General features: G+C 59.5%; 4 protein-coding genes and 5 non-coding genes across 13 annotated transcripts; 7 read left to right on the forward strand and 2 right to left on the reverse strand.

Moving 5' to 3' along the window:
- Positions 1-1,599: 1,599 nt before the first annotated feature.
- On the reverse strand, positions 1,600-8,278 carry MED22 (mediator complex subunit 22). 2 transcript variants are annotated; one of them, XM_055541579.1, is made up of 5 exons: positions 8,141-8,278; positions 7,492-7,653; positions 5,813-5,893; positions 4,812-5,020; positions 1,600-2,356 (listed from the first exon to the last, which is right to left on the reverse strand). In XM_055541579.1, the coding sequence occupies exons 2-5, from the start codon at positions 7,612-7,614 to the stop codon at positions 2,164-2,166; spliced, it is 606 nt and encodes a 201-aa protein (XP_055397554.1). In that variant the 5' UTR covers positions 7,615-7,653; positions 8,141-8,278; the 3' UTR covers positions 1,600-2,163. The 2 variants fall into 2 exon arrangements, with proteins under 2 accessions (XP_055397554.1, XP_055397553.1); XM_055541578.1 differs by having other exon boundaries at positions 5,801-5,893.
- Positions 8,250-11,681, forward strand: RPL7A (ribosomal protein L7a). Its single transcript, XM_055541577.1, has 8 exons — positions 8,250-8,385; positions 9,043-9,163; positions 9,689-9,838; positions 10,118-10,258; positions 10,454-10,533; positions 10,848-10,978; positions 11,266-11,335; positions 11,523-11,681. Exons 1-8 carry the CDS (start codon positions 8,383-8,385, stop codon positions 11,625-11,627), a joined length of 801 nt encoding a protein of 266 aa, XP_055397552.1. The 5' UTR covers positions 8,250-8,382; the 3' UTR covers positions 11,628-11,681.
- LOC129623906 (small nucleolar RNA SNORD24) lies at positions 8,817-8,891 on the forward strand. The gene has a single exon (XR_008700658.1). It is a non-coding gene; the product is annotated as a small nucleolar RNA SNORD24 (small nucleolar RNA).
- LOC129623907 (small nucleolar RNA SNORD24) lies at positions 9,540-9,610 on the forward strand. Its single transcript, XR_008700659.1, has one exon. It is a non-coding gene; the product is annotated as a small nucleolar RNA SNORD24 (small nucleolar RNA).
- LOC129623902 (small nucleolar RNA SNORD36) lies at positions 10,305-10,379 on the forward strand. The gene has a single exon (XR_008700655.1). It is a non-coding gene; the product is annotated as a small nucleolar RNA SNORD36 (small nucleolar RNA).
- LOC129623901 (small nucleolar RNA SNORD36) lies at positions 10,704-10,776 on the forward strand. Its single transcript, XR_008700654.1, has one exon. It is a non-coding gene; the product is annotated as a small nucleolar RNA SNORD36 (small nucleolar RNA).
- LOC129623903 (small nucleolar RNA SNORD36) lies at positions 11,102-11,166 on the forward strand. The gene has a single exon (XR_008700656.1). It is a non-coding gene; the product is annotated as a small nucleolar RNA SNORD36 (small nucleolar RNA).
- Positions 11,682-11,916: 235 nt separating the features above from the next.
- LOC129623727 (surfeit locus protein 1) lies at positions 11,917-15,679 on the reverse strand. Of its 2 annotated transcripts, XM_055541570.1 has the most exons (9): positions 15,569-15,679; positions 15,421-15,472; positions 14,382-14,515; positions 14,219-14,301; positions 13,397-13,588; positions 12,627-12,699; positions 12,387-12,549; positions 12,180-12,261; positions 11,917-12,092 (listed from the first exon to the last, which is right to left on the reverse strand). In XM_055541570.1, the coding sequence occupies exons 1-9, from the start codon at positions 15,641-15,643 to the stop codon at positions 12,023-12,025; spliced, it is 924 nt and encodes a 307-aa protein (XP_055397545.1). In that variant the 5' UTR covers positions 15,644-15,679; the 3' UTR covers positions 11,917-12,022. The 2 variants fall into 2 exon arrangements, with proteins under 2 accessions (XP_055397545.1, XP_055397547.1); XM_055541572.1 differs by lacking the exons at positions 14,382-14,515; positions 15,569-15,679 and having other exon boundaries at positions 15,421-15,442.
- A 14-nt stretch (positions 15,680-15,693) lies between these two features.
- SURF2 (surfeit 2) lies at positions 15,694-19,678 on the forward strand. Of its 3 annotated transcripts, none has more exons than XM_055541573.1 (6): positions 15,694-15,849; positions 15,947-16,101; positions 17,290-17,393; positions 18,204-18,392; positions 18,547-18,713; positions 19,183-19,678. In XM_055541573.1, exons 1-6 carry the CDS (start codon positions 15,772-15,774, stop codon positions 19,348-19,350), a joined length of 861 nt encoding a protein of 286 aa, XP_055397548.1. In that variant the 5' UTR covers positions 15,694-15,771; the 3' UTR covers positions 19,351-19,678. The 3 variants fall into 3 exon arrangements, with proteins under 3 accessions (XP_055397548.1, XP_055397550.1, XP_055397549.1); XM_055541574.1 differs by having other exon boundaries at positions 15,695-15,849; positions 19,267-19,678; XM_055541575.1 differs by lacking the exon at positions 18,204-18,392.
- The last annotated feature ends 364 nt before the right edge of the window (positions 19,679-20,042 follow it).

Raw genomic sequence — 20,042 nt, forward strand, 5'->3', positions numbered from 1 at the left:
CCAGCCATCTCATCCTCTGTCGTCCCCTTCTCCTCCTGCCCCCAATCCCTCCCAGCATCAGAGTCTTTTCCAATGAGTCAGCTCTTCGCAGGAGGTGGCCAAAGGACTGGAGTTTCAGCGTTAGCATCATTCCTTCCAAAGAACACCCAGGGCTGATCGCCTTTAGAATGGACTGGTTGGATCTCCTTGCAGTCCAAGGGACTCTCAAGAGGCTTCTCCAACACCACAGTTCAAAAGCATCAATTCTTCGGCGCTCAGCTTTCTTCACAGTCCAACTCTCATCCATACATGACAACTGGAAAAACCATAGCCTTGACTAGACGGACCTTTGTTGGCAAAGTAATGTCTGCTTTTCAATATGCTGTCTAGGTTGCTCATAACTTTCCTTCCAAGGAGTAAGCGTCTTTTAATTATATGGTTGCAGTCACCATCTGCAGTGATTTTGGAGCCCCAAAAAATAAAGTCTGACACTGTTTCCCCATCTATTTCCCATGAAGTGATAGGACTGGATGCCATGATCTTCGTTTTCTGAATGTTGAGCTTTAAGCCAACTTTTTCACTCTCCACTTTCACTTTCATCAAGAGGCTTTTGAGTTCCTCTTCACTTTCTGCCATAAGGGTGGTGTCATCTGCATATCTGAGGTTATTGATATTTCTCCTGGCAATCTTGATTCCAGCTTGTGTTTCTTCCAGTCCAGCGTTTCTCATGATGTACTCTGCATAGCAGTTAAATAAGCAGGGTGACAATATACAGCTTTGACGTACTCCTTTTCCTATTTGGAACCAGTCTGTTGTTTCATGTCCAGTTCTAACTGTTGCTTCCTGACCTGCATACAGACTGTAGTAATTGAGGCCTGTTTGGAGCTCAGCCCCCAAGAGGAAGCTGGCGAGACCGCGTTGGTCTGGAAAGGACATGAGCGCCCGGCAAGTTCCAAGCCCCGGGGATGTGAGCGATGAAGAAAACACGCGGTGGTGTCCCTGTCGAGTGTGTGGCTCCTTGGTGACTAGTGATAAACTCCGAGTATCGCAGGTGTCAGGTCGCGGGCTGCCGCTTCCTCCGTACACTGGGATGCTGACCTCCCTCTGGGAAGGAGAGCGGGCGCAGGGTTGACGTCCCGGCTCTTCTGGGGTAACAGCCCCCACCGCCCCCAGGTGAGCCTGGCTCTGGGCACAGGGCCTCGTGTTCCACCTGGGCTGAGTCCTGCCCCTCTCACTGCAGTCCCCAGCTCGCAGACCACGGGGCACAACACTTCACCCCCTTCAGAGCTCCTCCCTCCGAGATGCGGGTAACCACAGCCCCGACCTGGGGGCAACCGGAGGTTCAGGTGCCCGGGCCATGTGACATGCAGTAACGGTAGCAGTTTCTCATACGTTCACGAAGTACTACTATCAAGGCCCTTCTAGGTCCTAGCCGGCTCTCTCCAGGCAGTGGAAATGCAGCCATGAACCCCATGCTGATATAGCCCCCCCAGGGCCAGAAAGCTGACCTGCAGGCCGAGGTTGACTAGGCAGAGCCCAGGGGCTCTTTCCTGACAGCCACTGGGAGACCGAGTGGTCCAAAAGCAAGAAAGGGAACCAACCGATGCCAAAGGGCAGAGATGGTTTTATTCAACAGTCTTTTATTACAAAAAAACACAAACATATGCAGCAGCAGAATAAGGAAGAACCCTGCCTGACTTCCATGAGAGTGGGAAGCCCCCTTTCCCCACAGCTCTGCAGGGGCAGTCAGCTAGCAGAGGAGCCTCAACGTGAGGTAGTGTGCAGAGCTGTGCGTGGAGGCCGGTCCTTGGCTAGTACTGTCCACTATGAGCACCTCCCCCTCCCCCCATGGTAAACAGTATGCACAGATCAGGTTTCCCAACACTGGGCATCCTCCTGCCCTGCTGCTAGGGCCTCAACGGGACAAACTCTCCTGGAAACGCCCTCCTGGCCAGCCCAGAAAGTAGCAAATCAGAAGGATAGGCCACCCTGGGATGGTGGGGGCACTCCTCCCCCCAGCACTCCTAGGTGGGCTGTCCCTGGGCTGACAAGGTTCCCAAAGAAGCCACAGTGGCTCCCCAAGTGGGAACCAGGGCTGCAGGGAGTTGAGCCTGTGGTGAGGACTGGATGTCGTTCCGAAGATCCCGGGGCCCGGGGGTGGGGGGTAGGGGAGCTCTGGGGGGCTCAGGCGTGCTCCGTGGGCCCGGGGCCACCAGCGTGGGAGTGGGTGGGGGCTGCAGCCTGCAGGGGGCCGCCAGCACTGGGCTCCGGGGATGCGAGCAGAGGGGCTGAGAGGCAGTCAGTGGAGTCTGTGTCCGGGTCCAGCCTCCAGTAAGCTTCGCACAGAGGCAGATCATTAGCTTCGCATAGACTTGAGCTTTTCCACCACCAGAAACCCAGGGAGAGACAGGAGCAGGCAGAGGTGAAGCCAGGGAAGGAAAGCGAGATAGAAGCAGTTCAGGAACACAGACCACCGCAGACCCGCGTTCCCCTCCCCCCCCATGTGCAGGCGCCTCCCGCGTTCCCCTCCCTCCGTGTGCAGGCCCCTCCACCAAGTAGGCTTGGCTGGGGGGAGGCATGGCGCTGCCCCTGCTTCCGGGCCCTCAAGGGGCTCCACAGGGACCCATTTGGGACCAGCCACTGGCAGGCTGTGTGACTTCGGCAGGTCCTGGCAGGGTCCACTGACCCATCCTTCCGCATCCTTCCTGCCATCCCCTCCTGTCCTGGCTCCAGCTGCCTTCCTCTAGCAGGGAGCTGCCAGCCTGAACACACGCTCCATTCTCCAGTTGCAGGAACTAGCGTCTAGAAGTGGTCTCCACAGTCCCTGTGCTTCTCAAGGCCCCTGGGGACAGAGACGCTGTCTCCTCTCTGGGCCTGGGACTCAGCCTGAATGGGGGGGTGGTTAGGAGCAGAGGCCCTGGCATTCTGTCCTGCAGCCCTGCACCAGCTGTGTGACCTCAAACAGGACGCCAGCGCCTTGAACTCAGGCTCCCGTCTCTAACACGGGGACAATCTGTGGCCACGCCACACTGAACGCATCAGATCTCGTCTAGTGTGGGGACAGCACGGCTGGCCTCTCAGCAAGGATGCACGTGGACAGAGCATGGCTCGCAGAGGGCATCGAGGGGGCAAGTGGGGCCTGCCCCTCCCCACACATCTCGCTGGCTTCCTCCCGAATCCTGCCTCGCGCTCCCTCCCTTGCTCCCGCCCCCAGCATCCAGCCTCAGAACCATCCTGGACACAGAGCAGAGTTTCGAGGAGAGTGGAAGGCGAGAGGGAGAGAAAGAGAAAATCGTGAGCAGAAAGCGGGAGAGCGAGCCTGTGGGCAGCAGGGACGCACGTGGAGAATGGGCTGAGTGCCGGTGGCTTGGTGGGGGGCGGGACACGCCGCCTGTGTAGGGAACAAGCAGAGAGGGGCCCACAGCCGGCTGGCCCTGACTCAGCTGAGCCCCAGCCACCACAGGCATTTACAGACGGAGGGCCTCAGCCTCTCGAAGACCCCAGGCTGGACTAGAAACCCCTCTGGGCCAGACTGATAGCCCGGAGCCAGGACAGGAGGAGCCTGGCTCTCAGGCATTCCCCTGCAGCCCTCTCTGCCCTCAGCCTCAAAAGGCAGGCCTAAGCTGCTCTCCTGCAGACATTCAGTCCGTGGCCCGGGCCCATGGGGGCCACAGGGGGACAAACAAGGCCATAAGGAGCAATGTCCCCAGCAGGGTCTGAAACCCCCCAGGGACCACTCTGGACCCCTCCCTGAAGGCTGGTATGTAGGAGGCACTTGCTACATGTCTGCTGAGCCAACAGGCATCAGGGATGAGAGGTGACCCCAGAACCCTCTGGAAGAGTTTAAACCACTCCCACTGAGCAGTGACGTCTGTCCCTTCCCACGAAGGTAAAGGTGGGAGGGACCGTGAGGGGTGGCACTGGAACGCACACAGAGAAATCCAGCCTCAGACCACAGACACGCTGGCTCTGGGCATCTGTGGCTCCAGCCTGGCCGCCACCAGACAGAAAGGAGCAATGAAAATCCATGACAAGAAAGACACATTTGTCCAGCGAGGGCAAGGGGCTGCCAACCCGGTGTCCGCTGGACTGAGTCTTGATTTTTCCAAGCTAACAAGGACAGATGTGCGAGGCCTCTCCAGCCTCAGCTTCCCCGTGAGTAAATTACACCTGGATTCTGATTCCTGGGGCCCCTCCAGCTCAAACTGCCTTGGTTTCGGGATTCTAAGCAGGCCACACGCTGGTGTCACAGGCCTTGCCCACTGCTGTAACTGGGTCCAGCGTGCAGGAGGGCTGTGGTCTGTGACGGTGAACTGAATGAGAACTCAGTGGTGTAAGTGCCCAGGCCTGGCGTTCAACGCCACACTCTGCTTGGATTTTCTCCTCCTCCTTCCCAGGAACCTGCACCCTGACACACACACACAGTGTGGGCGTTCAGTGACACCCACGGTGAATCACAGCCCTGGGCAAGCACTGGGGTCCTGGACAGGGGCTGGGTAGCCAAGGGCGCTGGCCCTGCACGGCTAGGATATTTAGGTCTGGATGAGACGGTTATTTCGGACAGACGGGCCCCCAGACAGAAACGCTGGCCTGGCCCTCCCAACCCTCGAGGTTCTGATTTTCATTCTGACGCCCGGGCCCCAGGAGGCAGCATCAGTTGTCTGTTGATCAGACGCTCTGACCCTGAGGTCTGCTGTGAAGCCAGACAAAGGGTTCTGTTGCTGAGACCATGAAGGATTTGGAAACGAGGCTGCCAGGTGGGGCTGGGCACCCCTGCTGGCCGGGCCCAGATCTGCAGGTCCACCGTGCAAGGGGTCCAGCCCTATTTGTACCTGGACGAGTAATACTCCTCCTCCAGCTCGTACAGGTCGATGGAGACCTCGTCCCGCAGCGCGATGAGCTTCCGGTCACACTCCTCCTGCAGGGCTCGCAGCTGCTGGTTACGCTGGTCGATGGCCTCGTTCACCGACGGGAAGTCGTTGAGGATGAGGAACTGCTTGAGGTCAGACACCAGCTTCATCAGGGACTCGCCGGCTCGGACCTGCGGCCGTGGGGATCAGGGTGCGTGGTGAGGGACTGCCTGCCTCCGTGTGCCTGACGCTGGGTAGGAAATGGCAGCAGTGGCCTCATCCGCGAAGTGGGGCTGCAGCACTCACACAGGGTCCTTGTCAGAAGTGAGGGACTAGAAGGTGAGCGAGGGGAGGGCAGGGTCCCTGGCAGCCGCCGCAGGCACGTGAATTGTTGCCAAGGCAGGTGCCATCGGGCCTCTGGCTTCCACTCCTGCAGGTGTGATGGCCAATTGCACACTTTATTCAATCACGTATTCTGCTTCTGAAAACCTCAAACCCCAGACAAAACTGCGGTCCATTTAACCTGCCCTGTTCTTCCTCAGGGCCAGCATACCTGCCAGCTGGCGGGGACTCGTTTAGGACCCTGCACTATGCATTTCCATCATGGGTGTGGGCCCATGGAAACGCGTGGTAGCTAGGCTTATTCTGTGGCATTGAAAGGGATCAAGACGCCTGTCCTGTTTCATCTAGCCCTTTGCTTCCTGCATTTACAGAACCTTCACTTACAAGGAACCTTCGTTTATAGAGAGCCTGCACTTACAGAGGACCTTCAGAGAGGAAGGGCTGACCTCTTTGTAACCCCTGCCCAGCACTCGACATCGTGACCGTACCCACTACCTGCCAGCCCCTTCTTCAGCTGCCGAGGAAAGCCCTCCTCTCAAAGGGAGTCTCCTGAGAAGTGGTTTGCCCCTCTGCCCCCCGGGAACCCAGTAGGGGCCAAAGGCTTCTGGAGCCCAGACTGTCCCCTCCACCTGGTGACTCACGATGTTGGCAGCTCTCACGTGCATCTCGTAGTTGTCCTGCTCGCCCTGAGTGGCCCTCGACACCTGCGTCTCGTCCTCAATCTGGGGAGCAAACGAGAAAGTCCAGCGTGGGCAGGTGCCCTGGCCCGCAGGCGCCCGGCGGCGACGGCAGCGCACCCACACTGGCCACACCGTGCCCTACCATGCCCTCTGCCCCAGGCGCCGCCCCAGACATCGGGCTGCGTGCACCGGCACCCCCCGCCCCATTCTAAGGGGTAATGGGCACCCTCACAGGGCCAACAGATGCCTGAGTACGAGGGCTGCTGTGCCAGGTGCAAGGAGGGGTTGGCCCCATCTTTTTAGTTTGGGCAGTCAGTGACCTGCTGAATGGATGAATAAAAGGACAATGTACTTTTTTAAGTGACCGTTTACTGAGCCCTTTCTGGGTGCCAGGCACTGTGTTAAGCACCTGACCGTCGTCTTAGGAAACTCACTGAAGCCTGGACATTCTCCCTCGTGGGCAAACCCGAAGCCGGGACAGACCTGAGTGCACTCCAGGTGTCTCAGACAGTCAGCAGAGGGGCCGGGAGTCTTGCCCGCCTGTCCTGTGCAAGGTCCGGGCTACTAACTGTCCCAACGCACCCACCAGGCCAAGATGCGGGCAGGGGTCAGGGCACCCTAAGTGGTAGGGACCCAGATTTCCCAGGTCCTAATCCCAGCCCTGCTGGATATTCGCAGAATATCCTGACTTGGGGCAGGATGCTAAAGCTTCTGAGTCCCTGTTCCCTCCTCTGAAAAGGAACTGGAGAGCGATGACCTGCCCTACAGCATTCTTGTGACCATTAAATGGGACGGCACACAAAGGGCCCTCACAGCTCAGCCTAACACTGAAAGTTAGTGAAAGTGAAGTCGCTCAGTCGAGTCCAATTCTTTGCGACCCCGTGGACTGTAGCCTACCAGGCTCCTCCATCCGTGGGATTCTCCAGGCAAGAACACTGGAGTAGGTTGCCATTTCCTTCTCCAGGGGATCTTCCTGACCCAGGGATCAAACCCAGGTGTCCCACAATGCAGGCAGACGCTTTACCCTCTAAGCCCCTAGGGAAGCCCAACCCATAGCACTAGCTGTCATCGTCACTATTAAGGCTCAAACGAGCTACAGGACTGGAACAGTCATGCAGAGTTCTGGCCCACTCCAGTCAGTGGGCTTGCCTGCCCGGAACCGACCGCTGACCCTCTCTCTGCCCACGTGAGGAGCTTTCCCCAGCTTTTCTCAGCGACCACATGTGCTCACAACAGTCCCCACAGTGACCGCTTTACGTGGATAAACTCATCCAGCCATACAAGGATGCCATGCTGCAGGGTACACTGAGGCACTGAGACGTCAAGACGTCATCCAACCCCTTGCTGCTAGTAAGTGATGCTGGATCCGGGCATTATGACTGGAGCCCCCTACAAATGCCTCCCCAGGGCCTGTAATTAGCCAGATGACTCACTTGCCTCCCTGTTTGCTGCGGTCACCGCCCCGCCCCCATCCCCGGCCCTCCCAAACGTTCTCCCCATGGGGACAAGGGCCCTGCCTATGGGCTCACTGCAGTATGGCCACCACCTGGCTGGGAGGTTGAAAGCGGACGCCCCGACTCAGCTCTGCTCACCACTGTATTGGTCTCCAAGGGAGCCGGAGACCGGTGGCCCCCACCCACCTTGGCGGTCTTGATGATCTCAGTGAAGTTGTCCATGATGGACTTGACATCGTCCTTAAGCCGCTTGTTGTAAGACTGCAGCAGCGTCTCCTTGCTCTGCGGCAGGGCTCTCTGCTGGGCCATGGCGGGGCCTCAGGCAGCGCAGGACGTGGAGCGGGGCACCTGGAACCGAGTCTGGGTGTGAGCAGGCCAGCTCCGGCCTTTCTCCCCGCTGCAGGCGCCAGCCTGGGTAGGACCCTCGGGTAGGCTCTGCGGAGATGCCTTTCTGCCAAACGCGCTATGGGCTCTCCTCTGGTCCGCGCCCCCTTGGCCGGACCCCGACGACTACCCGGCCGGCGCCGGCGCAGCCCTCTCGGAGGCCAGGCTCACGCACGTCCCCGCCGAGCCGCTCGGGTCCTATTTCGACTCTGCCGCCCCCGTCTCCACGCCGGGGACCCTAGAGGGCCGCCCCACGAGGCGTCGGGGCTCCTCCGTCCCGGGACCGCCGCCCTGCCGCCCCGCGCCAGGTGCCTCCGGACTACGCGCGCTCCCGCCCGGCGAGGCCCCCGACCGAATTCGCGGGGGAGTAAACCCCACCAGAAGGACGCCGACCGAGCCACGACACCCCAGCTCCCTCAGTGGGCCCGCAGAGCCAGGGCCCGCTGGGTACCTCGCTAGGGGCGGAGTTGGGGGACAAGCGCGAGCCCCTGCGGGTCAGTCTCCGCGGCCCTTCCCCGGGCCTCCCACGGCTCTTCCTGCTTTAGGCACCGCCCCCGACCGCGCAGGAGGGCAAAGGGAGTTCTTTCTCTTTAAATCCGAAATCCCGCGCAGGCGCCAATTCTCGCGATCTCCGAGGACGCCTACAAATTACCCACAATACCTGGTCCTTTCTCTCTACGCCAGCCCTTCAAGATGGTGAGCTTCCCTTTTTCTCGTGGTGCCGGGTCTGCCGTCTGAGCTCTATCCGCCGCCATCCTCCTCGGAGCGCGACCGCGCCGGGGTGCCTCCACTGCCCAGAGCGAGGGGCGCCCCGCAGGACCTCGCTCAGCGGCCTTGGGGCTGGATAACACTCCCGGACTTCGCCTGGCGGGCGGGGGGGGATGATGAGGATCCGAGGAGAGCAGCGCCGCAGTGCGGGGCTCGGGGACGGACGGGGCGGAAGCGCGCCGGTGCCCCGGGGGTGGGGGGGCTCCTCCATTTCTTGGGTGCCCGCTCAGGGGGTCTTGGCCCGCGCGGTGTCTTCGCTCGCCTCTGCTGTTTGGAGCCTGCCGGTCCCCGAAGAGGGGGCCCGCTGCCCCGTCGCGGGGAAGGGGCGGCGCCGCGGGTTCGCGGGCCCGCTGGGCTCGTGCAGATGATGTGAAAGAATATTTGCTATCTGAGTGATGGTGAGGACTGTCCTGACCACCAAGATCGCTGATGTACGAGCTGGGGGCGGCCTCCGGGCCCGCGCGGCGCCGACACAGGAGTCGGGCTTGCCCTCGCGGGTGGCGGGGTCGCCCGCCGTCCGCACCCGCCCCTCTGCAGAGAAACCGGCAGAGGCGGCGGCGAAAACTGGTGTTTCTTCTCGCCCAGCCGAAGGGAAAGAAGGCCAAGGGGAAGAAGGTGGCCCCGGCCCCGGCCGTGGTGAAGAAGCAGGAGGCCAAGAAGGTGGTCAACCCCCTGTTCGAGAAGAGGCCCAAGAATTTTGGCATTGGTGAGTAAGAAACGGGAGGAGATGTGTTTTCACGTAGTCCTCGATGGAGAAAAAGAATAGTTGAACATAAGTTCCTGTCCTATTCTAGATTTCACTGGGTTTGGAGTCGAGGCTTACTTGGGCTGGAATTCTCACGTTTTTGCCACTTTCTAACTAAATTGTGCCTGGCTCTTAGTCTCTGGCTTTGAGAGGGGGGCACAGTGATGGTCGTTTTTCGGTGGCCTCACTGTAAGCCCAGTCTTGTGTCACCGTGGAGCCCGGGTGCTGGCCATCAAGGAACGGGCGTTCCCAGAGCAGAGGTGATGGGGCTGGCTGCACCTTGGCTGCATGAACAAGGGGTGGCGCTGTAGTCTCCCTGGGTTCTTAGGTGTTGGTGTGCAAGTGATGCAAAAGTATGTTACCTGGAACATGGTGATGACATTTTAAACCACCAAGATCGCTGATGCACCTACATCCGTAAGTGTGTGTCTATCCCTGAACTCAGCAAGGAGCTTGAGCCTCACCTAGTTACTTTTTACTTCACAGGACAGGACATCCAACCCAAGAGGGACCTCACCCGCTTTGTCAAATGGCCCCGCTACATCCGGCTGCAGCGGCAAAGGGCTATTCTCTATAAGCGGCTGAAAGTGCCTCCTGCAATTAACCAGTTCACCCAGGCCTTGGACCGACAAACAGGTGCGGCTCTGTGGCCTAGAAACACTGCTGGGGGGTATTTCTTGGGCATGGTTGCCACCCTTTCTTGGACCTGCTAGAACTCAGGCGTTTGAAGGGGCAGTGGGTATTTTTAGTAGGCTGGTTTTCCTTGTCTAGTCCACAACATGATACACTGATGGGATAATGAACTGGGTCTGAGATCTCTTGGATTGTGGTTGTACTCGGGACAGTGATCTAGCATTTGTTAAGTGACAAATATTGCAACTTCACATCTGAACGGTGGTCTTTTTTTTTTGTCAGCTACTCAACTGCTTAAGCTGGCCCACAAATACAGACCAGAGACAAAGCAAGAGAAGAAGCAGAGGCTGCTGGCCCGAGCTGAGAAGAAAGCCGCCGGCAAAGGCGATGTCCCCACCAAGAGGCCACCTGTCCTTCGAGCAGGTGAGTGAACCTCTCCTTGAAGAGGGTGAGTTGTGGGACAGGCTGTTGGCAATGATGCATGAATTTCTTCACCTGGAATCACTGTGGAGAGTAAAATCCGAGCTTTTTAACGCTGAGTCACAGCCAGGCTGCAGTGACGCTGCTCTTGGGAACAGCAGCCCACGCCGCCTCACGCCAACTGGCTGTGTGTTCTAGGGGTCAACACGGTCACCACCCTGGTGGAGAACAAGAAGGCTCAGCTGGTGGTGATCGCTCACGACGTGGATCCCATTGAGGTACGTGTGGCCGCTGCTCCTGTGTCCCTGCTGGGCTTAGATGGGTGGGTGCGTGTCTGTCCCAGGAAGAGCGCCAAGCTAGACGCTGGGTCTGACAGGCCCTGGTGGAATGGCAGGGATGTCAGCTTTTCTCATAAGGAAGTCCTGACAAGGAATGCAGTTCCTGGCTTTTGCGATGATGTGAACTTCTTACTGAATTAAACCTTGAAGTGCAAACACATGAGCTTTTTAACCCTGAGCAATTGCTGCCACGTTAGCCCTTTTATAGTACTGTTTTTGCTTCAGATAACTCGAGCGCTAACGCTGTCTTCCAGCTCGTGGTCTTCCTGCCTGCCCTGTGCCGCAAGATGGGGGTTCCCTACTGCATCATCAAGGGCAAGGCCCGGCTGGGGCGCCTGGTCCACAGGAAGACGTGCACCACCGTAGCCTTCACGCAAGTCAACTCGTAAGTGCACGCGGCCCGGCGTTCCCGTCACTGGGGACCGCCCCGCCCCCACTCCAGGTTCCCGTAATTTCTCAGGATCTTACCTTAAAGCCCAAGCTTTAAAAAGAACATTTTCTGAATCTTTGCCAATGATGGTTATGAATTTCTTCACCTGAATAAGCCATGTGGTCATGCTATATCTGAGGCAAGAGACTTGTGTTGGAGCTAAATTGATGTCATGTCTGCTTTGAGGGAGGGGGGTAACCTGTGAAGGCCAGTGACCTGAATTTCCCCCTCTGCTTTGTCAGGGAGGACAAGAGTGCCCTGGCTAAGCTGGTGGAAGCCATCAGGACCAATTACAACGACAGATACGACGAGGTAAGAAACACATTCATACAAATACTGTCTTTGGGTAGAGCCTTTAGTCAAAGACCGGCTGCTCTTGGCTCTGAGCCGTTGTATATGCCAGTCAACTTGGAACAGTGAGGTAGAGCTGCATGAACTATTGTGGTTTGAAAGCCTCAGAAAACGACACAGCAGGCTGATTGCCTCTCTCCTCCCACAGATCCGTCGTCACTGGGGAGGCAACGTCCTGGGGCCGAAGTCAGTGGCTCGCATCGCCAAGCTGGAAAAGGCGAAGGCCAAAGAGCTGGCCACCAAGCTGGGCTGAGTGTGCACTATGGAGTTTTCTGTACATAAAAGTAATAAAAAAGATTCTCCTTCAGCTGGTGTCAAGCGTTCTGGAATGAGTTTGGGGATAGTGGCAATGCTTTGATTGGTTTTGTTTTCGTTTGCTGCGTGGCGCTTTGCCCTCTATCTGTGGCGAGCAGGGGCCACTCCAGCTGTGTGTGGGCTTCTCATGGCAGGGCTTCCCTGCTGCGCCACCACGGAAGCCCTGTATGTGTCTCCAGCTGTCTTAGGTGGTACATTGGAGTTTGGGTGGAAAGAAAGGCACTTCGTGTGGTGTAGAGATTTATTTATACCAAGAGCATGTGATGAGCATAAAACCACATCTCTTGAAGTGGCTTCAGTTGTTCAGGGACAGGCTGACTTCAGCGAACCTCCTCACACACCAGGAGTCCGACTTAGGAACTTCTTGCACCAGAGGTATGATGTGGCCGCACAGAGTCCGTACCTTGGGTTGAAAAGCAGGGCGCACTGTCACGGTCTGGGGCGGGGAGCGGAGGGTGGGGGCGGTGGGCGAGGCCAGGCCCCGGCTTACCAGGTGATGATGTACTGCAGGTGCTCGTTCCGCAGGGTGACTCTGGTCTGCCCTCCGATGGGCCCTCCAGGGACTGTGCTCTCTGCAGGAACACAGAAGGGTGTCCTCACAGTGGCTGTGGGGCACACTCCCACCACCGACACACGCTGGGGTGTAGAGGACAGGAGGGGAGGAGGGAAGGATTGGGGTGTGCTGGTCATGGCATACTGAAGTCAGCATCGATGAAGACGGGCTCTGCGCCCGTGAGCCTGGCCATGGCCTCCAGGTCCCGGTAATGCCAGTGGTTCCGCTCGGGGTTATTCTCGGGGACAAAAGGCTTCCTGGTCTCTGTGAGCCTCACCATCCCCACCAGATCGACTTCTCCCTCAACCTGTGAGGAAAGGCGCGAAATGCCGTCTCTGCAGAGCTGGGACGGCTCCTCCCGGAGAGGACAGTCCAGCCCCTCACCTGGCCTTTATGCCGTGTGTCTGGATTCACCTTCCTCCTGGGCACAAACCCTCTGTTTACCAGAATGGTGATTCTAGAGTAGTAAGAACACTGTTTCAGGCAGGGAAGAGGTTCTGAATGCAAGTGATGACTAGTGGTCACTGGGTGCCCCAGGGAAGACGGAAGCAGAGGGAGCTGGGGGGGGGGTAACGCCCTCCACACCGCCAACCTCTGCTGTTGGCCTGCTGTGACACAGCCAGCGACGGGCGTCTCCCCACTGCCTCGCCCTTCAACTCCTGCCCTCAGTCCCGTCCTGTCCTAGCTGCAGCACCGGGGCCCATCCTGCACCTGAAGCCAGAAGGCGGAGGCTGAGGCCCTGGGTTTTCCTTCTTGGGCTGATGCTCTAGTTTTGGATCTTGGGGGGCGGGGGGAAGCGGTGCTGCGGGGGTGGTGCTGAGTACATACCACTTCCTACTCAAACACTCCTGGGAAGGCTCCCCTGACCCGAAACCCTCCACGCAAGGCTGGGGCTCCTCTGCTGGCCCCTCTTGTCGCCCCATGATCACTAAATATGTCAGCCACTAAACGGTTGTCTCCAAAGGGGCCTGTTTCATTCCCCTTCCCCTTTGGAGCTCGATAACGCGGACGAAGTTCAGTAATTAGTTGTCTTACTGACACCAGGATGATATTTCCAACTCTCCGAGGAGTTGAGCTGTCTGGGTAGCTTGGATTCCCCGGGGCTGGGGGCTGAGAAGGAACGTGGGAACCAGTACCTCTGCCACGCCACTCACCCCAGCTCAGTGCAGTGGAAGGGAGTGACCACGTAGGCCCCGCTCTCAGCTGCTGATGAGAGCCGGCCAGCCTCCCGGGCCTCCCGGGCAGGGTCCACCATTGTCCGTGGCATCATGTACAGCTCCTTGGAGTGGTCAAAGTGCCCCCTGACCTTCACGGGCCTGTACTCCAGGTTCTTCAGTTCCATTGGGCTATATGGGGTGGGAGAAGGGGAGCCGAGACCCACTTGAGGGTCTGCAGACCACGACACCCACCGTGGCCTGAGCAGGTGATGCACAAGCACCGTGGGGGTTGCAAGGCTGCATGCTGTGCCCTCTAAGTGGGGCTGAGTCCTTGGAAGCCACGTGGGAACAAGGATCTATGCTGCCAAAAGGTTCTCGTTTTCAAGAAAAGCTTAAAGCTGTGGACTCTTGTGTGAACTCAGTAAAACGGGCCAAAGAGACCACCTGCAAGGCAACGTCGACCCACTGTCTGCTTCCTTGAATGGGAGGCATCAAGATGACAGCTCTCCGTGCTTTTACAGGAGGGAAGGCAGGAGAATCGCTAGGCATTTTCAAACACCACTCATGTCCAGACGCGACAGACGCCTGCCTGCACGCCCGCCACCTAAGAACTACTGCTACGGAAGGCCGTCAGCACTGCGGGAGCCCTCAGTACACTGGGCCTGGAAACGGGTGAAGCCCAAAGGCCTTTCTACACGTGTGTGTCAGGCAGCAGCTGGGTGTCAACAAGAAGCCTAGCAGGACCAGGCAAGCTGCAGCCAGGCCCCGCTGCTGACCTTGAGCGAGCCCAGCCCCAGCTGGGCAGCCGCACAAACTCACTCTGTGGGCAGTGGGATGGGCTCGGCCATAACTCTGGACTCTAACTCTGCGATCAGCTGTAGCTTCCACTTCCGACGCTGGACCTGTGGGCACAGGGCGTAAGCCCAAGTGGGCGGCAGCACGGTCAAGGGCTCAGGGCCAGGAGAGCCACATCAGCCTTTACCTGCCACGTCCCCAGGCCAAAGGCAGTCACAGGAATGAGCAGCAGAAACCAGCGCAGGAAGGACTCATCTTCGGTTTTTGTGGCAGTTGCTTCGGCTGAAGAGCTGCCACACCTGCCGGGCCTCCAGGCCAGCCCTAGGAAATGTCACAGCACGGGCATGGGGCCGGAAGCCCTGGAACGAAGAACCGGAGCGGCCAGTTCCTCGAAGCTGCCCTGACTGCCTGAGAGAACGTGGAACAGGAGGAGGGCCGGGCCAGGACGGGCAGTCTCAGCCAACCAGCAGCACCTGCGTCCAGCCCAGCTCCTAACCCAGCGCCCGGCGTAGGACACCCACTCAGCGGACAGTCACCGACTGAATGAGATCCAGCAACTAGGGCCTGGCTCTGCCACCCACCATGATCCCGGGTAACTCATGGAACCACCTCATGGCTTTCCTGCAAGGACATGCTAAGACGTATCCTGTCACTTAGACGCAAAGACTTGCCCATGCTCTGCAGAGAGAGAACGTGATACACTTCAGGAGAGTGGTTTACAGAGCTCTCAGAACGATAATCGCTCATAAATTTAAAGTTGGAAAAACGTACGCAAGAGGTACCTTTAAGCTCTCAGAGCGTGAGTTCCATCAACGGAAAGCATCCTACGTCTTAGGGATGGTTAAAAAAAGGCAGGCCTGGAGTAGACTTACAGCCGCCTTTCCAGGGTGCACAGCGCTCTATACACAAACACCCTTTGCTGAACCTCGGGGACCACATGCAAACTGTACAGACAAGCCATGCTTTCCTTTAGGATCCCAGACGGCTTCGGTCTCGAGTCGGCCCCGCCTCAGCCCGAGGGGGCCTCGGGCAGTGGCTGCCCTTGGCCGGGTGCGGCGGGAGGGCGGCAGCACCGAGAACCGCGCGCGCACCCAGGGCCTGACTCCCGAGGCTGGGGCGGCAGTTTCAGAGCTTATCGCGACGCCCTCGCCCCCCCCCAGCAAAGTGGACGCACGGACTGAAACGGTTCCCTGGGGCGCCTGGGGCGTCCCTGCCGGAGAACTCACCTGCGCGCGGGGCGATCCCCAGGACGCTCCTCCAGACGACGCTGGCCGGGGCCTGCGGAGACGCGAGGGGCCGGCTGAGCGCGCTCACTCCGAGGGCGCGCCCGGCCGGCCGCAACCCCGCTCGGCCGCACCGCCCCTGCCCGCTCACCTGCCCCGCGCCCGCCACGCACAGTAGCGGCCGCAGCCCCGCCGCGCGCATCCCCAGCTGCCGCGCCGCCGCCATCGCCCCGCCCGCCCACTTCCGGGCCCTGGAGGCGTGTGCTTCCCGGGCGCCGTTAGGCCCCGCCCCGGCCCCGCCCCCTGCCCACGTGGTTCCGGCGAAGGTCGGCGCCCAGCTCCGCTCGCCGAGCCATGAGCGAGCTGCCGGCAGACGTGCGCGCCTTTCTGCGCGAGCACCCGAGCCTGCGGCTGGAGCCCGGCGCCTGCAAGGTGGGAGCGGGGCGGGGGTGGGGTGCGGGAACCCCACGGCGGGCCCCGAGACCCCCAGCGCCCGGACCCCGTGACCGCGCCGCGCTCCCGCCCGCAGGTGCGGTGCGCTCTGACCGGCCACGAGCTGCCTTGTCGCCTGCCCGAGCTCCAGGTCTACACCCGCGGCAAGAAGTACCAGCGGCTGGTCCGCGCCTCCCCGGCCTTCGACTACGCCGAGTTCGAGCCGCACATCGTGCCCAGCACCAAGAATCCGTACGTGGCCAGGCCGGGGTGGGGCGGCCGGGTACTGCCGGGGAGGGACAGTTCCTAGTGCTGAGTCTGGCCGGGACTGGGTAGACTCCGGAGCCCCGACCCCTCTGCGCAGAGTGAGCGCTCCTCAGAGATGCGGCCAGTCTGGCAGCGCCCACCCTCCCGTCTGATAGGAGACCTGAGATGCAGGTGGGAGTTCTGGAGCTGTGAGTCACCTGGGACCCCAAGTGAGGCCCCCGTCTCGCTCATGTCTGTATGTGTGTGTGTTCAGTCGCTCAGTCGTGTCCGACTCTTTGCGACCCCGTGGGCTGCAGTGCACGGGGCTTTCCTGTCCTTCACCATCTCCTGGAGTTTGCTCAAATTCCTGTCCATTGAGTCGGTGATGCTAGCTAACCATCTCATCCTCTGTCATCCCCTTCTCCCCTTGCTTTGAATCTTTCCCAATTTAAGGGTCTTTTCCACTGAGTCGGCTCTGTGCATGAGGTGGCCAAAGTATTGGAGCTTCAGCTTCAGCATCAGTTCTTCTAGTGAATATTCAGGGTTCACTAGAAGTGACTGGTTTGATTTTGCTGTAGAAGGGACTCTCAAAGGTCTTCTCGAGCATCACAATTCAAAAGCATCAGTTCTTCCACACTCAGCTTTCTTCATGGTCCAGCTCTCACATTCATACGTGACTGCTGGGTGGTAGTGCATTACAGTGGTACCCTCTGCATATCTGAAGTTGACATTTCGTTTTCTTTTTGTAAACACGAGGTTTGCCACCTGGGCCTGTGTGCTCCGTAGAGGGTTGGCCCACTTGTGCTTTGTCACCTGAGGTTCTGAAGGCGGTCATTTTCCTTCTTTAGTTTAAGGAGAGCTTTGATTTAGCCGAGAGGGCACGGTTGACAGTAGTCAAGGCGAAGGGGGTGGCAGACAGTCCCACGGTCCAGCACTTTGTAAAGCGGTGGTCCACATGCCTCTCCTGCTGGAGCAGTCTGGGGAGGCTGGCCAGGCTGTCTACGCCTGTTTTCTGGGTGGACGGTGAGGTTGTCTGGAGGAGTGGCAGGCTGCAGTTGCTTGGAAGCTTGGAAGAATCCTGATGCCTAAGCCACACGGCAGACCTCCCCCATCATACTCTCTGGGGGTGATTCTAAGACGTGGCCGTGGTAGAGAGCTGTGGGTCTGGACCCTGGCTTGTGAACTGTCCCTTAGGCACCAGCTGTTCTGCAAACTCACCCTGCGACACATCAACAAGTCCCCAGAGCACGTGCTGAGGCACACCCAGGGCCGGCGGTACCAGAGGGCGCTGCGGAAGTGTAAGTAGCCTTGGGGGACGTGGGTGTCCGGGTGCTTGCGTGCTCTCCCCAGGACCAGCACCCCTAGAAGGCAGAAGCAGCAGCCCGGTCAGCCTTTGGGGGCCCTTGGTGGGTGCACCAGGCCCGGTCCCGGCACGGTGAGGAGAGGGCGATGGTAGAGGCAGCGCAGGGCAGGCAGCGAACTCCAGAGCGGCGCAGGCGAGGTCAAGTGCTCTGAAGAAGGTGGTGCTGAGCCCGGTGGGCCTGCCTGACACAGGCGGCTGTCTGAGGGTTTCTCTTCAGACAGGACCTGAGGAGCTGCGGGGAGAGTGCTCGGCCTGGCTGGGGGGATGGTTCTGTAGGACCGCTACTGTGCCACCAGGCAAGGTGGGCTTAGAAAGGCAGGTGGGGACAAGACCACAGAGGGTCTTGGCAGCTTTGGATGGGAGTGCGCTGGAGGCTTAGAGCCGGGACTTTATGGAGCGCACCATCCAGGGAGGGGTCCCAGCTGCTGTGCTTGAGGGGACTTCAGTCTCCGGGTGGCAGGCTGGCGTGGCTTCCTGTGCCTGCTTGGCACTCTCCCAGGCACAGCTTCCTGGAAACTGGCTGGAGCTGACGGAATGGGCGCTCCAGGCCCGTTTGGTCTCCGCTGTCCTGCCCCTGGCCTGCACCCCCACGCACCTGGCTGCTCTCCCAGGAGGAGCCGAGCTGAAGGCTCTCCTGACGTTTCCCTGGGGAGTAGGGTGGCAGGGCCTGGCCGAGCCCAGCTGTGTGCCGGAGGACGGTGGGGAGGCGCGAGGGAGCCAGGCAGCTTACCGGTCTGTCTCGCAGATGAGGAGTGTCAGGAGCGGGGGGTGGAGTTCGTGCCGGCCTGCCTCCTGCACAAGAGGAGGAGGAGGGAAGACCAGCAGGACAGTGACGGGCCGCCTCGTCCTAGAGAAGCGTTCTGGGAGCCCCCGTCCAGCGATGACGGCGCCGCCCCGAGCGACAGCGGCGACAGCATGACAGACCTGTACCCGCGTAAGCTGGAGCGCCGCCCACCCGTCCTCCCGGCGGGTTCCATCCGCAAGCAGCTCCCTCCCGCTGCGTGTCCGCCTCTGGTCCTACGCCTGGCTGACCCCTGGGCACAGGTGGTGCACTTGACCTCAGACAGCCCCAACCTCTACCCCTGCAGCTGAGCTGTTCACCAAGAAGGACCCAGAAGCGACTGGGCCTGGGGACAGCACTGACGACTTTCAGACCGAGGACGAGGATGAGAAGCCGAGGTGCCCGCGAGAGCCGGGCCGTGAAGACAGCAGGGCCCTGGGAGCGGGCCGGGAGCGCGTCCTCAAGCGCAGGAAGGTAGTGCTGGCCCCCGCGCTGCGGACGCGGCAGCGGCTTCCTGTAGCCGTGGGTTTCAGCTTCTTTAGAAAAAAATCAGATACCTTTTTCTTAAAAGCTGAAATTTCAAGCCAGCAGTATACAAGCCGCGCTGGCGGGGCTACCCGGTGGGGGCGGGGCTGCTTCCTGGTCTGCGCCTGCGCAGAAGGGGCTGCAGGGAGCAGGCTCAGGGCCCGCGCTCTAAGGCAGGGCGGCCAGAGCGCAGCGCAGGAACCTCGAGGAAGGGACTCGATCACAGCCCCCGGAACCTCTGAGACTGGGGCAGGAAAGAAGTTCCGTCAGTGGCGTAGCACTGGGCTGGTAGAGGGCGGGGCAGGGCTGTGCGCTTGGGGTCCGAGTGCTGCCTTTTAACTGTCCGGCCGAGTCGTCACGGAAGCCGCAGGCGGAAAGCTGCCCAGGGGTTCCCACCAAAGTCCCTTCCTCCCTGCAGGCTGGGGTTGGGAGGCAGGCTCACAGCACCCCGGTATTGCGTCCGAATGCCCCCGCTGACGGGAATTCTCCGTTTGTGCCACAGAAGCGGTCCAGCTCCTTGAAAAAGAAGTTCAAAAATCACCACCGCAAACCTAAGAGCTTCAGCTCTTTTAAACAGTCAGGTTGATGAAAGGTCGCTCATCGGAAGCTGCCCGCCAGGGTCCCCGCTGATCCAGTTCCCAAGACCTGCTCCACGCACTCCTCGTTTGCTGCCCCTGCCTGCACGGCTAGGGTCTGACCCCACACCCAGGGAGCAGCAGGGACCCCGAAGGAAGACCTCCGTCTGGATGTGGTCTCCGGCGAAGAGCCCTGGCCAGGCCCCACCTGGCTGGAGGACACCAGAGGACCACACTGCATACAACAAATGCCATTATTTATTCTGACGTGTCTCCAAAAATCAAAATGTTTTCAAACACAACTAAGATATAAAATACAGCATGAGATTTATACCTATTTCCCACAGAGAGCAAAAAAAAGTTTTTTTTTTTTTTTTTCAGAAATTCTTTTTGCTAAAACCAATTTAATAGGTCCTTTTCCTCTTCTTACATAAGCATCTACCCCTGCCCCGAGCACTAGTCCACTCAGGGACAGGGGAGGTGGACTGGGGACCACCAGGGGTCAGTCTCAGTTTTTACAAACCAAAAACTGGACCCTGCCAAAAACAAAGCCACAGAGCAGCTGCGGCCTAGCCAAGTGGGCTGTTCCCTGGGGCCGGGAGGCTGGGGTAGCTGGGTGGGGGTATGCTGAGAGAGACCACCCTGCCTAGACTGAAACAGAGTCAGAACTCCCTTCACGTGGGAGCACCCCAGGGACGGAAGT

This window comes from Bubalus kerabau, chromosome 11, assembly GCF_029407905.1.
Source record: "Bubalus kerabau isolate K-KA32 ecotype Philippines breed swamp buffalo chromosome 11, PCC_UOA_SB_1v2, whole genome shotgun sequence".
Lineage (NCBI taxonomy): Eukaryota > Metazoa > Chordata > Mammalia > Artiodactyla > Bovidae > Bubalus > Bubalus kerabau.